We start from the raw sequence: 16,565 nt of genomic DNA on the forward strand, positions 1-16,565 counted from the left end.
GGTGCTCGGACGTCAGTCCTTTTATTTCCGCGCCTGTTGAGTGCCGATCTTGGAAGAGCTACCCCTCTTCCGCTTTTTGGCAGGCTTTTTTCTCGGCTTTTGTCAAAATCTCTGTTGACTTCGTGTGCAAGGGATGTCTGGTAGGAAGACAGGTTTCAAACTGTGCCGGACTTTTTCCCACACAATGTCGGTTACCGATCCCCACCTTGTATGGCTGTAGTGTCTAGAACGCATCCACGATTTGATGTCGCGTTCAGACTGCTGGGCAATGGCTCCAAAGACCATGAGGGAGTGGGCATTGAAGTTGCTCGCAGCCCGGCAGTCGACGCCATTGAGCTAGAGACTCTGTGGAGATCATGATCCTGTTAGGAGAAGAGGAGGTCGCGGGATTGCTCTCAGAGCCCTAAGTCATCTTCCTCCCCTTCGAAGTCATCTGGACACTCTGTGAAGAGGCACAAGAAGAAGAAGTCCAAGCGGACTTAGACTTCACCTCAACTGGGCACGGTTCTGCGGAGCCAGAGCCAGAGTTGACTTTGTGCCTCCCTCCATTTCCGGGAGCCGGAGCAACTCCTGCTCTAATTAAGGAATGTTACAAGGCCATGCATGGTGTATTTAAGCGGAACAACCCTGTTGGTGAGCCCTAAGGCCCCGTGGAGTCAGATGGGGCCACATTGGGATTGACGTCATCAGCTTCGGCCACGGCGCCGGTGGGGCCTCGGGGATCTGATCTCCGATCCGGTTTGATGCCGGTCATACTAACGCAACCTTCCCCAACGTCAAACCAGAAGTTGGTGCCAGCGGCGGCTGTCAGTGGCACAAGCCCCATCCTCATCCCCGATGACACTGAGCCGGAACGGTGTAGAGCGATGCCTATTCCAACGTGGACAGAACCCAGCGGTTCTATGTTGTCGCCTGAGCACTTTGTGGACATGCTAGGCTCAGGAGAGGAATGGGAGGATTCTGGAGACCCCTTAGAGAATCAGGATGTCTCTGAGGAGACTATGGACTTGTATGGGGAATTTAGGGAAGCCAGTGGTCTGGATACTTCCCGAGACACTGGCATGCTCTCTCCCCCTACAGTGGCTACGGAGGAGGGGGCATCCTATGCTATGGTGGTTAAGAGGGCAGTTGAGGTCCTTGGACTGGAGCTGCCCTCAGTGCAAGTCAGGACTAATTTCCTGACCGAAGTGCTTCAACCTGGGGCTTCCACCTCTGAACCCCTTTTGCCCTTTAATGAGGCACTTATGGACGTCCTACTAGGAACTTTGTCCAAACCTAGCACAGGGACTCCTGTGAACAGAACAATTGCACACCGCCATTGCCCAGCACCGGGCGATCCAAAGTTCCTCATCCAACACCCCATTCCAGAAAGTTTGGTGGTGCAGGTCTCTACTTCCTAGGGCGCATTCCCTTCCGCCCCTCCGGATAGGGAATCCAAGAGACTGGACTCTTTGGGGAAGAAGATGTTTTCTTCCTCCAGTCTGGCATCGAGGTCGGTGAATACGGCATGCTTATTGGGCCGTTTCATCCACTCTCTTTGGGAGACGGTTGTGCAGGTGCTGCCACAAGTCCCGGAGGAGGCCCAGGTTGTGCTTTGCCAGGTAGTCAAGGATGGGAGAGATGTGGCAAAATTCACCATTTGGTGTGGTGTGGGTTATGACAGATTTGCTGGGCAGGTCTATTTCATCGACAGTGGCCTTGAGGCACCACGCCTGGCTTTGTACATGTGGCTTCTCGGCGATGTCCAAGCTAATTTGATGGACAGGCCCTTTGATGGGGAAAAGGCTGACTCGGCCGTGGTCAGGTTCAATGACTCTCGAGCTACAGCCAGATGCTTGGGCCTGTCCTCCACTCCTCTTGGCCAGTCTTCCTTTTGCCCCTTTCATGGCAACGGAGGGGGTTTCCAGCCACGTCAGCCCTATCCTAGCCATCGTCCTGAACAGACTTCCAAAGCCGGGCGTGGACATGGACGCAGTACATTCCGTCCTCGGAATGGAGGTCAGAAGTCATTCGCCACACTGCCCCCACCAGCTGCAGCCTCCAAGCACTCATAGGCTAATTCTGCAGGACCCCACTACTTAAGTGAGTGGGAGAATTTGTCATCATCTCCCCCGCTGGAGATCTATAACAACAGACAAGTGGGTCTTGCAGATCATCCAGGAGGGCTATTCTCTTCCTTTCCTTTCTTTCCCTCCTACTATTCTGCCAAGTCAGGAACGGCTGGCAGAGGACCACTTAAAACTGCTCCAAGAGGAAGTTACAGCTCTCTTGGCCGAAGGAGCTTTAGAAAGGGGTTCCAGTATCAGAAGTAGGCAGTGGCTGTTATTAATTTCTGAATCCTAAGAAGAACAAGGGTCTTCGGCCTATTTTGGATCTTCGGACCGTCACTCTTGTGAGAAGTTGGCCTGATATATGATGTTCACTAGTTCTAGTGATCACCTTGTATCAGTCCAAACAACCCTTATGGTGATTGGCTGTAAGTCAACCTTATAGACCAGCTATCCTAATGGAAGCATGGACAAAGCAGTCTTAGGCTAAACTCTTTTGGCATGTGAAGCCAGCTGTTTTACCACATATAACCCCTTGAATACCAAGTGAAAGGACACCACACAGGTTGTTATGAAAATAAACAAGTATTTATTAACTAACATACACCTCTGAACTCTTTATGAGGTCAGAGGTCTAAGCACATGACAATCTCTTAGGAAAAATACGTTTAAGTTGCACAAATTACAATGGTGCCCTAGGGGCACGACACACCATATACTAAGTAAGTGGCATGTGAAAGTCGATAATAGGAATGGAGCTGTCAAGAGGCTGTAGGATCGCTGGGACCACGCTATACTAACTTGAGGTAAGTAATAGGAGGCCCACGGAGCGCGTGTGCAGAGTGTGAACTCGCACGCGAGATGCGTATAAACGTCTATGGACAGTACAGTTTAAGAAAAAAAGGTGAGTACCGACGTCCCTGACTAGACAGGACTAAAACGACTGTGGAACTGGACACTAGGAGAGTCAAGCTACCCTTGAGCACCGAAATGCTCTTGTTACCTCACCCACAGGCTGCGGGTGCATAGGTGCCAAGTTGTGTCTGGTTCCGGCGTTGAAGTCTATGGAGCCTGGAGGAAAAGATGCTGCAGGTGGCCAGGAGGAAGATGTTCGGTGTGATCCAAGGGTGGATCAGTGAAGAGAAGAACCTGAAAGCATAGGGGACAATGTTCAAACTCACTAGCCAGTGACTGGAGTGGAACCAGGAGTGGAACCAGATCTCGTCGTCGCGATCGGGTGAAGGTGGACGCTTGTCTCTGCAGCCACGTGGACCAGGTGGTGTCTGCGACAACCAGGATGGAGGCACGAGCTGTCCCACGCAGGCCCTCACTGTCGGCGGTGTCAGCTTCGGATTCAGAGTCAACAGGCCTTGGCAAAGGCAACCCACGCGGTGAGTGGAAACGGCGTCTGGAGTGGCCCAGGAGGGTCCGGGGTGCTCCTCTTTTGGAAGGGAGCAAGGGCCAGTCTGGAGCAACCAGACCAGCAGTGAAGTTGTCGGAGTTCGTCGTCTAGGAGGTCACCAGCCAGCCGGCAAGTGACTAGACAACGCGTCGAGCAGCAAACAGGCATAATGGCCCCACGCAGATCTCGTGGATGCTGGAGGGCTGATCTTCAGTGCAGGAGCTGCTGGGGGTCGGGGCTTCTCAGTCCCCAAAGCACTTGGATGAGGATGCCACTGAAGTCGTGCTGGAGCGAAGTGCTGCTTCTTTCAAGATGGCCGGTCCTACGTGTCTCGTCGCACCCACGGATCTCAGCTGTGCTGCAGTTGTAGGTAGAGGTCGGAGAGGTCTGGGAATCCGGGTCTCGTCGGGCTCTGAAGTCTGGATCCGGGAAGGAAGACGACAAAGGGAAGCCGCTGGACGCTGATGGTGCCTGCTTGTGCAGGGTGGATACTCCTTGCCCACAAGGGAGATTTCTTCAGTATTTTGTGGAGCAGAACGTCGAAGTCCAGAGTTTCTTCTTGTAAAGTTGTTCAGGATAATCTAATTTGGAATGGGACCAGCTCCTACCTTTATCCGGCTAAAGGGGGCTGTACTACGACTAGGTCCCTCCTCTGGGTGGGACCAGGAAGGGGGGTGGTTACACCCCTTTTCTTGTGTCTGGTCTTGCGCCAGCTTGGGGGCTGGAGTGCCCCGGGAACTGGTTTAGACCAGTGTATGCACAGGGACACCTTGTGTGCCCCAGGCATGTCTCATTCCTTTCAGCCCTGTCCTACCCAATACACAAAATCCTGTCTGGGGTGGTGCTAGCACCTCCCAAGGCAGGAAACCCTTTGTCCAATCCTTCCTCGCTGGAAGGACTCCCAGCAGCATGTCAGATTTGTGTCTGTGGTGGCAGCATCCATTTTGTGATGCTGAGGCTCGAGTTAACTTTAACCGGGGTTCACAGTTACATACATGTGGTGTCCCTCTAGAAGGGTGGAATGCTACCCCCGTTGCCAGAATTGGCGAGGGGGTAGTATTCCAATTCGTATGACACCTTACTCGACATGTTTTGATAATGCTATACCAAAGTTAGCAATAACTGCGAGGATTATAATGCACTTACGAGTATATGGTATAGCGTAATCATGGAAACAGCTAAAGGACTTGGTTCCAAAAGCTGCAGACAGGTTCAGCTCATGCTAGAGCACCATCTCACATAATTCCAAGCACTCTGCCTTCAGGATTGATAAGGCCTGCCATAGGAGTGACTGATAGGAGGATATGTGTCCATTTTAGGGTTAGATATAGGGATACTATATCTAAAGCAAAGGGTGATTACGCCACCTTGCCCCAGCTGATTGATCAGCCAGTTGTGTCAGATTTGGATGGCCAGCCAGGGGTGGCATAATACATGCTGCAGCCCCTGGTAGGCCCTAGGTGCACCTATGCCCTGGGTACCTAAGGTACACTGTACAGGGGCTGATAAGGTGACTCAGTATCCAATTAGATATGTACCTAAGGTACATGGAGTCCATTTTACAGAGAGAGCAGTGGGCTTGGGTCCTGAATAGCAGGGCCCCAGGTCAACTAAGTCGAAAAACCAGCAAAACACCAGGCAAAAAGTTGGGGGCAACCATAGTCAGATATCCACCTTCCTACAACTCTCTTCTTCAAAAAGGAGGAATTCAAAATTCTAAAATTGGCTCAAGTCTTGTCTGCCTTAAACCAAGGAGAATGGATGATAGCGCTGGACCTGCAGGAGGCCCATTTTCACATTCCCATCCTGCCAGCCCACAGGTGTTTCCTACCGTTCAAGGTAGGCCACAAGCACTTTCAGTTTACTGTGCCCCCCTTTGGCCTTACCAGTGCCCCTAGAGTTTTCACCAAGGTGATGGCAGTGGTTGCAGCTCATCTGCGCATGTAAGGGATTTCAGTCTTCCCCTACCTCGACGACTGGCTGTTGAAGGCATCCTCGCCCCAGGCAGCCATCTTCCACCTTCAGACTACGGCGGACCTTCTGCATTAGTTGGGGTTCTCTATAAACGTGCTGAAGTCAGTCCTGACTCTTTCTCAGATGCTCCCTTATATCGGAGCTGTTCTGGACACAGGGCAGTTTTCAGCTTATCCTCCCGAGCCGTGAGTCCAGAATATTCAGGTTATGATTATGATATTTCATCCTCTATCCTGGATTCCGGTGAGATTGACTCTGAGGCTGTTGGACCTCATGGCCTCCTGCATCCTGTTGGTAAGACATGCGAGATGGCGTATGTGGGCTCTTCAGTTGGACTTGAAGATCCATTGGGCACAGCATCAGGAAAATCTCACAACATGGTTCAGATCTTGGAAGGAACTGCAAAGGATCTGGAGTGGTGGTTGTCGAACCAAGATTGGGTCAAAGGCAGACCTCTCTCCCTTCTCCAACCGGAGTTCACAATCGTGACGGATGTATCACTTCTGGGACGGTGCGGCCACTTGGGAGAGATGGAAATCAGAGGTCACTGGTCTCTGGCGGAGACGGGGCTCCACATAAAATGTTGGAGCTCTGAGCGATTCGCTTGGCATTAAAACCATTTCTTCCCTCTGTCAAGGGGAAGTTGATGCAGGTGTTCACGGACAACACCACCGCCATGTGGTCCTGCAACAAGCAAGGACCCTTTGTTGAGAGGCCCTGCATCTCTGAACGTGGCTGGAACATCAGGAAATAACCCTCGTGGTTCAACACCTGGCAGGTTCTCTGAATGCCAGGGCAGACGATCTCAGCAGTCGATGCCTAGCAGATCATGAATGGCTTCTCCAGTCATAGGTGGCGCAAGGTCTCTTTCAGCAGTGGGTAGAATCTTTGTTAGATTTGCTCACCTCCGTAGAGAATGCAAAATGTCAGCAGTATTGCGTGCTGGAGTTTCCAAGCAGCTATCGCTCGCAGACGCATTTCGTTGTGAGTGGAGCTCAGGCCTGCTGTACGCCTTTCCGCACATACCACTCCTGCCCAGGGTTCTGAAGAAGATCAGCAGCAACTGGGCTCAAGTCATCCTTGTGGCACCGGACTAGGCAAGGAGAGTTTTGGTATCCTGAGATTCTGAGCATCAGTGTAGATACTCTGATCAGGCTGCCCCTGCGGGAGGATCTTCTGTCGCAGCAACAGGGGACGGTTCTCCACCTGAACCGGTCAACTCTGCGCCTCCATGCGTGAAGATTGAGCGGCGGCAGTTGATCGCTTTTGACCTTCCTTCCGAAGTCTGTAATGTTATTCTGGCGGCCAGGTGGCTCCTCTTTCTACTGTCCTTTTATTCATTTTGGCCCTTGCCCAGCACGTCTCTTCTTTGGGAACTCTCAAGGGTTACCTTTCTGCTCTGTCTGCTTTTATGCGGCTGCCTGACCAACCTTCTCTCTTTAAATTGTCTATTGTAAATAGATTTCTAAAAGGGCTGGTTCACTTGTTTCCACCCATGCCCTTTTATATGCCACAATTGGACCTTAAATTGGTCTTCACTTACCTAATGTAATTTAAGAGCTTTTGCACAATTGTCCCCCCCCCAGCTGTTGACCATCAAACAGCCTTCTTAGTGGCGATTACATCGGGCCTGAGGGTGAGTGAGTTGCAGGCGTTATACAGCTCACTTCCTTATCTTATGTCCTTTCCGTACAAGGTGGTGCTTCATTTTTACCAAAGGTTGTGACCCCATTCCATCTGGGTCAGTCCATCACTTTGCCCACCTTCTTTGCTCCCCCACATCCCTATAAGGAAGAGGTGCAACTCCATCGACTGGACCCAAAAAGGGCATTGTCATTCTACCTTGACCACACAAGAGAATTCCGGGTGGATGACCAACTCTTTGTGGGGTATGTGGGAGCAAAGAAGGGAAAGGCAGTGCAGAAAAAAAACATCTCTCGCCGGGTGGTTCTCTGCATTAAAATCTGTTACGCCTTGGTGAAGAAGCAGCCCCCTGAGGGATTAAGAGCCCACTCCACCAGGGGAAAGGCTGCGACTATGGCCTTGGCATGGGGTGTCCCAGTCCAAGACATCTGTCAGGCAGCAACATGGGCATCATGGCACACGTTAGTAAAACATTATTGCCTTGACGGTCAAGTGCACAGGGACGGACACTTTGCCTGCTCAGTCCTGCAAGACTTTTTAGTCTAGTTCTAGTCCATGAGTCCTCAACCCACTGCCGGGATGGTATGGCTTGGGTATCTGGTTCAAAGGTAAGGAATCTGCAGCTAGAAGTCTCTATCAGATGAACAAGTTACTTAACCTCGGTAACGCACTATCTGGTAGAGAGACTATCTACTTGCAGATTCCTTACAGCCCCGCCAATGCCTCCCCGCTTTGCGAATTGATGTATTAAGTCTAGGATTACTTCCCTTTCAGGGCCCTAGTTTTGCACATGTTTACATCAGTCACTTCGTGGCTCTGCTCTTCTGGCGTGGAAAAACAAAAAGTACTGACGTCCGCGAGCCTGTGTGGCGCCTATGAAGGCACTGTGACGTCATAACCGACGCTACAGACGTCATTGACGACATGCAGAGCTGAATGGATTCACCCCACATCATGTGCAAGGGGTATTGCTCAGCAGAAGTTTGTAGATCCAGCCTGACGCCTGGGGAAATTCAAAGGTAAGGAATCTGCAGCTAGATAGTCTCTACCAGAAAATGTGTTACCGAAGGTAAGTAACTTGTTCATTTATGTCAATTGCTCTTAAATCACAAATCAATTCCCCTTTGTGCATAACTAAACACTAGCATTTATATCCGTCTATCAGATTGACCTTCCAAGGCATGTGCCAGCTGGTCATTGTATGTGATATTATCAAGCGTTTATACGCTTTTACAAAGAGTGTAGAGGACCTGACTTCAAACCTGGTGTGCTGGGTATAGATTTTTACTCCATCGTAAGTGATGATATTTAAATAGGGAAAGTATTGAAATCCAAAAAGTTCCTGATTTCTGGCATCGCTTTGCACTCCAGCCAGATTATTTCCAAACTAGTATTGAATGAACTCCTTCTCTTGCCATAGACCGAAGGTATCATGTGTTCAAAGCAAATAAGATTAAAAAGTATGACCATGCTTAACAATGGAGCTAGACCCGAGCTCCTGACCAGCACGTCATGTGTACTGTGCCTTTGTATTGTGTGGTCACGGACTTCTGTAAAACGTCCCAACACTTTCAAATGTACATTACTATGGAGTTATACACTAACTTTAGAGCTGCCACACTGTGCTTGTTTCTGTTGTATGCAGTTTGAATATTGTCAGTCAGACACTCCCAGGAATGCTGGTAAACCTATTAGAATAGGTCACACCAGTGATGTGTTCTCATTCTGACTTTGTTTTATTCCTAAAAATCATTTGCCTTCCAATAAGAGCCACCAGCAGCGTTTCCCTTAAACTTAGCACAGTAGAAATAAGCACTCTGTATATTATGCAGACAACCTGGTAATTTTCTTTGGTACCCCAGTACACTTCCGACAACTATATTTTAAAGTAAGGTTCAGAATTATGCTCACGCAAATTCCCTCTTGCACTTAAGAGGCTTGAAGCAAGGGCCTGACAGCAGCTATTTCTTTAAAGACCTACAACCCCAATTGAAATCATCGGATTGGAGTACAGAGTCAGTTCTACTGGGTAGTTGCCCTAATTTCTGTTAAGTTTTAAACTGAGCACCATTAGGATCTTTGTTATGTTGAATTTGGATGGAACATCCAACATAACAAAGGCAGATAGAGTGATAATATTGTATGTGTTCTGAGATGACTTGATATATTTAGTTAGCTGAATGTTAATAATCATGTTGACATGACAATGACAAAGTTTAGGGCACTGTTAAAAAGTGCACATGCAAGACTAGCAGAACAAGTAATATTGAATAGGCCAACTGTTTGAAACTTACTCCATGTTTTTATAGTTATCTATATTTAACTATTGCAAACTGAAATTCAGTATACCAACAATTGTTTGATATATGTTATGAAAATTAGCATGTTCCATTGTGCAGTGATAGAGAACATATTCTGTTATACTGTTAATCTTTTGTTGTATAAGAATGATTTGTTGGTTCATACCTTATTTAATTAAGCGGAGACTGGTGTCCCCAAGATGCATTGATGGAATATCTAAACTATTTTGTTATGTGCATAATTTATAATATATTTAAATTTATACTTAGCTCTTCAGTTTATACATTTGTAAGGTTGTTAACTACTAATAAATAACAGTGTTAGGGTAAATGTATAGTGTATAACTCCAATTTGATACTGAAGCGAATTGTGTTCAAATTGCATATTTTTGAAGCAGTTTAACTGTTATCAGCAAGAACCTCAGTAGTATTCCCTGGAATATAAGGGTAGGAATGTGTATTTTAGACACTTTTTTACTTGACAGTACCTTTCCATGAGACACCATGTTCAGTAAACAGACTGCGAGTCATGTAGACTTAAGAGATAGAAAAAAAAACTGACTTTGAGGAATATGTAGGCGTTACATAGAATCACATTTGTTTTAAAAACAAAAATTTTAGCAATATGTGTTATCACAGTTTCCTTTACTTAAAAATTGAGCACAGACAAAATCAGGAACATTAGGTGGGATTTATGCATAGACTAAATAGCACACTGCACAATTTGTGCGGTGTGGGCCAGTGTTCAGCCAATCGTGTCCCTATGCATTTTGTTAATTCACACCCCAGAGGTCAAGCTTATTGTAGTGGAGTACGAAAGGGTAGACAAATAATGGTCTCCAACCTCTTTGTCTTTTTATATTGTTATCTTTGCCGGTTTCAGTACAAATTGAGCTAATAATTTTCATAGGTAAGACATCATTTGCTAACATTTAGTGTTTATTTTGTCTTGGACTTTATTCATTTTAAGTTATCCAAGCATCTCTAGCTTTATATCCCTTCGTCTTTCTAGCATCCTTGCTTAATATTTTATTAAGTCCATGATTATTTGTTTATGAAACAATTGGATTTATAAATCTAGGTCTTTAGTTACTGCTACCTCATTTAAAAAGGCAATTTGTTTACCTAATGTGTCCTTATTTTAACATTTTGCTTTGTCCACAGTGTAGCCCTGTCACTTTTTAAGGTTAGCACTTCTTACTGTTATAATTTTTTGGGTATACCTTCTTTCTTCTTTCAGGATAATTATTCCCTATGAATGATGATTCTTGAATAAATTTGTTTTTGTCCCATTCTGATTTCCCTTTGTGCCTTTGGCATAGTAGGTGTCTACTACCTACATTGTCTTTCAATGTTTGAATTGTTTACATATCTATTCTTTTCCAGTGAAAACTGTAAACCTACAACAAAAATCTAAATCAAACATTTTGCACAGACCTGTTAAAAAATCCCTACATATACATACACATCTTTTATTTAAAGTCTTTAAGATTTTAAGCTATATGTTAATCTAATCTAAGCAAATCAAACATTTTCTCCACTGAGCACCTCAGTGTTAACAGCAGGGCAACATTAATGACATGAATGCATTTAAAGAGCAAAATCATATAACTGTTCGTAGAACAGAGAAAGGTCAAAGAAGGTTAACTGAGCTTTCACAATGTCACTACAAGCTGGCCTCAGTAAAGGTATGCAACTGAATTTGATGTATTATTAGCACACCTTTTGTTATTTAAGATAATGCTTAAGCTTAAGGTTCACTTTGACTAGGAAGCTGGAGATCAAGGTCTCAACTGTTCCAGGAGTGATATAGTTAAGTGAATGAAGAGTGCCAATTCCACAGTAAGGTTGTATAGCAATGTTAGACAATCTTTGACTAATACACACTAGAGCGATGGAAGATACTCTTGAATAGATAGAAGATAAAGGAACATCAGTAAACTTAAATATGTTGAATTTCAGTCAAGCTAATATTTATGATGGAAGTCAGTTAGATGTTGTGTATTTCTTGGGGAAGAGGAAAAATGTCAGGTAAGACTACCATTTTTATCCATGTGTTTGGCAACTCACCGGCACTTCCAGGAATGATCCCACTAGGCATATAAAAGAAGTTTGTGGTTTTGCAGAGCTTGAATCACACACATGGGGTTTTGCAAGAATTCCATAAATGTGATTGTCATGAGACAGCTGGTCGAGCGGCAAGTCCACAAGACTTGGCGAAGACTAATAAGGTTACACTAGCATTCAGCTCATCTTCTTGTGAGGTCGGGCTTTAGCACTGAATTTAGTTCACTTATATTGTTACTTAAAACTCATTCTGTCTCAGCCTTTGCTACCAAGACCTTAAAATTCAGAATTAAATAGGATCCCAAAATAAAAGCAGTGTTGACAAAGAATAAAAAACAGTATTTTTACACGTGGGAGGGCTGTACTGTTTTAATAGTTTAGCTGCCAAAATCTTACCTTGGAGAGAGGACATTTTGCAGGTAAAGTGTATCTGCTCATCACATGTAATTCCTCTATTGTCTGAGGGTTTAAGACACAGTCGATGTGCTGAAAGGTATGTGCAGTGAAAGTCTTAGTCCGTAAAAAGTACATTGTTCTCAAATGATCCACCTGCACACCTCCCAACTGTCCCACGTACTACCAAACTGATAGTGATCACTGATCTCCTTGGCATGGCGCGCTCAATTTCCTCCCTTTTCTGATGAAGGCTTTGTCTCTAGTGGCTATTGGGAATTCCTTAATACACTTTAAGATGAAATTCCTGATTAGAAAGGAGTAGTTACATCAAGTTTCAGATCTTGTGAATGGTGAGGATACATCCTCTTTACTGGTGAAGGTGAATTTAACACTACTGCTTTAGAAATGCCGCTTTGAGAAAGTGGACATTTCTCTGCTCTTACTGCTGTGTGTCTTGCAGCTCGTCTCCAATACACGTCTACGATGGGTAACAACTAGGCTTTGTGCATTCCCTCTCGACAGCCACAAACACTGGAACAGTGGGTGTGGCAGAGAACCCATCTGCTTTCATCTACATCAGGGGTCTCCAACCAGTAGCTCGTAATCTACTGTTATTACCAGCTACCACTGACTAGCTCACCTGTATGCAGACCAGCTTATTAAATTAGAAAGCTTTTGCTTGGGTGAATTAACATACATATAAAAAATGCAGATTATACAATTCCAATAATATTAGTAGCTCTCAGTGTGTTTCATTGAACATATGCAGCTTTCAGTACAGAAAAGGTTGGAGACCCCTGACTACAGTCTGATAGCTGTTCCTGGGCAGGAGGAGGGACAGGGAGGTGACACATCAGACTAGGGACCCACACAAAAGGCTGATTGCCTCCCACAGAAATCCTGGCAGAGAGGGCTGGGTTGAAAGAAGACCTGTGCATTTTGAGGGCTTGCTTTGAAGTCACCTCCACTTCAAAGGCACTTTTGGGTATAAGTAGTGGGGCTCTGACCCTGCCAAGACAGTATCCAACTGGACCTGTGAAGAACTCTGCCAGGAGTAAAGACTGCTATGCAACAAGGATTGCCACTCTGCTTGACTGACTGTTCCTAAAGAACTGCTTCACTGCTGTGCTGAGTAGCCCTGCTGCCTGCTGATCTCTGCCCTGCTCAGGACAAGGACTGGGCACATCTCACTTGTACCCAATGTGGCACCAGGGCTTGCTGGCTTGCCTCCTGCTTCTGAAGTCTCAGGCCATCTAAGACTTCTTACAACTCTGTTGCTGGATTCTGCCATCTGCGAGTCCTTCTTTGCCTGAGGTCCTGGGCCTCAGAAGTGGGTTGTGCAGCAGATTGGCTCCAAGATCAATGCATTATCACCTATGTACTGGTATGAACTGACTCAGCGGCCCTCGAAGCATTCCCAGGTTTGATCTGAACACATCCCTGCGTGACTCGATGACGACACAGGCCCGACTGGAAGGTTCAATGATGATGCAGCGCCGATCTGAAGTCCCCAGTGCGAGCCTCAAGGACGATGCAGCGCCTGCCTCATGAGGGTTTTGACAACAACACGGGACCCAGCTTTGAGGCTCGATATTGACACATCTACCCAACTACGTGAATCGGAACAGCTGCATCGAGGCTTCGATGCTTGCTCCATCCAAGGTTATTTTTCAGCTGACCCTTTGTGAGTCTTGTAGCCAGCCTGCCCTTTATCGCAGTTGGCCTGAACTTTAGATGTACCCAGGTGTAGCGTGACAAGTAACCTTTTAGCGCTATTGACTGCCAAGCACTATTTTTGATTTATTTTTCAGAAATTCATAACTCAAGTTCTACTTATTGGATTTTTGTTGTTTTAGTTTTGATTTACTAACACTATGTGAAGTCTTTTTGTGGTGTTTTCATTATGTTACTGTCTGTGTGTTTGTGTTGCATAAATACTTTACACAGTGCCGCTTTAGATAAGCCAGTCTGCTCTGTGCCAAGCTACGAGAGGGTGAGCACATGTTATCTTTTAGCTTGTAACTTGCTTACCATGACTATGATTATGGACCCTACTTGGACAAGTTACATACCACTGCCAAATAGAGACACAATTTCTAACAGACATCTTTGATTGTTTTTTCGCCCCATGCATAAATAGCCACCTCTCTTCCATCAAAGTAAATCATAGCATATATGATTGGGTTTGTCATTCAGGGCCAAAAACCTGCCTGTATAGAAGTGCCTGTGCTCCTCTCCTTATTGACTGATTTTCTTTGCTTTTTTCCTCAAAGGAGTTTAGAAGGGTTTGTGCATACTGATGGCTTCTTGTGAAGCTAGGATCCTGCCATCTAAATGCACGAGGTAACATTGGTGTCATATTTTCAGATTACGATATGTCCATGAAGTAGTAATTTTAAGACGGTCTGTCATGGCACAGTTAATAGGGTGATGCTAACTCTTTATGCTGTCTATGTCTACACAGGGGTTGCTTGCAATGTTGTGCTTGGAGCACATTATATCCTTCTCCATTTTTAAATTGATTCAAATGTCTCTGAGTGCCCAACCTTTTATAAGTTCCACAAATCAACACCATAAGATGATCCCTCCAATGTATGTGTTAATGATTTTATGATATTTTACCTCATTACGTTCCAGAGCTCAGACAACCAATGTTCTGCCCTGCCTGGCATTGTAGGTTATGCAACAGAAAAATGTACACATGACAGGCCAAATAATCTTTCTCATTTATGAGTAGACCCATGTATGAAATGTGTTCGATCTACCACCAGATCTTTTTTATTGATTGTTAAGAAGGGGCTTCTATTTTCCTTCTTCTGGGGTACTACCTAAAATTAAATAGATGCAAGGACCTTTTAATTTTATGCACACTTCCAGAAAATGAGCCCATGTTGTGCATAATTGTATTGCATTCTGATATTTATATACGAACGACAAGGATCAACAAGGCTTCACACGTTTCCTTTCCTATTTTTCAGGTACATGTCATGCACTCGTTAGCAGCTTCACTTTCTGCTTGTATCTACCAGTGCCTTTGCGGCGGTCACAATTGCAGGTAAAGATGCTGAGAAACAGTGCTCATTCTGAAAATTTGTTTTATTGGGTCCACATGGCACATTAGTTTGCTTTAAAAGGTTGTTTTCAAACAAGATGTTCACATCGGTTGTAGTCCTAAAGTACTGTGTTGTCATGTCTTCTCATTATTAGGCAGTTACATATGATAAAGAATTGAGTCTAGACACTAATTAAAGCCCCAACGATACTCGGTCTTTTGAAGTATTATAGAGAGCATGGTGACCCATAAAATTAGATATCCTGCCCATTGTCTTTAATTTCAAATTAATTTGTGCTTTGAATCAGTTCTCTGGTCTTCTTTACGTTTCGGGAGAACATCGCAAAGTTTTGGATCAAGTCGAGCAATGGGATTTTGAGTACTATAGATTACCACGGTAAGTAAATTCCTCTTGAAGAAAACAATTACCGAACAAGTCAATCATTATCTCGTTAACAAAATAAAAATGTGATGATGCTTAAGCAGTCCAGAACTTTAGGAACAATTGCAAACTCTTGATGTTGGGTAAGCCTGTCTGCAGTTCAGAACTGTGTGGGTTTTATTTTTCTGAGGTACAGTGTTTTTAAAGGCAGCGATAATGGCACAATGCATCTCATTGTTATTCAATACCTTTCTCTTCCTTTTGAGCCCATGTTTCTGGTATTTTCCGGCAATTAGACAACAACTAGCAGTAAGGTAATTTGGATGTTTTTTATGTTTGATTCAGAAGTCTCCACCATTTTTGTGATGTGATCTCAATTTCTGCTCTTTGCTAGGAATTTTCACTAAGTGACTTTGCACTTCTTGATATTATTCTGTATTCCTTGTTCACCTCTATTTTTTAGGTCCCATCTCTAGGAGGGTTTTCTTCTGTGCTACAAAGAGTGGAGTTGTCACCTATCATGTTGTATACCCATGCTCCATAAATCCACATTCCTCTGTAAAATCCACTTGTCCCACCTATTTCCTACAATATTTACATTGACAAACTGAGCAACATTATATTTTTTATTTTGTTTTATTTAATCTGATAAACCAAATTGGTGTTTAGCAATAATCCTAAAGCAACAATTTATACAGTGGTATCCCAATTTACCTAAAGAGAAATTCAACAATAAATGAGTTTGCATGAGAGGCTGCTCTAAGACTATACTGTCAAGAGTTAACCAGTTCTTATTCACAGTGTGCAGTGCTGTGGATGGGTCTCAAGTCCCTAGCTACTCAAGGCATCATGATCCTCCCCTGGCAGTGACAGAAGCTTTTTGATACAGAAGCAATCACAGATGGCTCCACTTCCAATCAAATGTGAGACAGGCTGAGATCCATGAGCTGCTGCACAAGCAGTGCCCATCATGTGCCAGGCAGAGCCTAACTTGAGCTCACTGTCCTGTGTAGTCCCAAAGCAGGCACATGTCAGGCTTACCTTTTAGAGGCAGTAGCTTGCCAAGAAAATACTAAATTTCCCAAAAATCCTGCAAGTTCTTTCAGAAGGAGCCATTCTACAAACATAAGACCATAAGCCTGCCAGCTAAGAGACTTGCAGAATGTTCTTCTAGGCTCTACGGCAAACTTGGCCCTCCGTTGGTCAAAGAAGGCCGGATCCATTCCAGACTTTCAGGATAACCACTGCCTATGTAAAAAAGTTCTAAAGTGATAACCTATATATAGATGTATTTAATATG

General features: G+C 45.0%; 1 protein-coding gene across 2 annotated transcripts in view; it reads left to right on the plus strand.

Moving 5' to 3' along the window:
- Nucleotides 1–16,565, plus strand: part of DMXL1 (Dmx like 1) — a 2,236,090-nt gene that overhangs the window by 1,247,191 nt on the left and 972,334 nt on the right. For both annotated transcript variants that reach the window (XM_086961064.1, XM_086961065.1), the window contains exon 26: nt 14,810–14,886. In XM_086961064.1, the coding sequence (XP_086817190.1) occupies nt 14,810–14,886 (77 nt within the window). The remainder of the gene's footprint in view (nt 1–14,809; nt 14,887–16,565) is intronic.

Source organism: Lissotriton vulgaris, chromosome 3_1, assembly GCF_964263255.1.
Source record: "Lissotriton vulgaris chromosome 3_1, aLisVul1.2, whole genome shotgun sequence".
Classification (NCBI taxonomy): Eukaryota; Metazoa; Chordata; class Amphibia; order Caudata; family Salamandridae; genus Lissotriton; species Lissotriton vulgaris.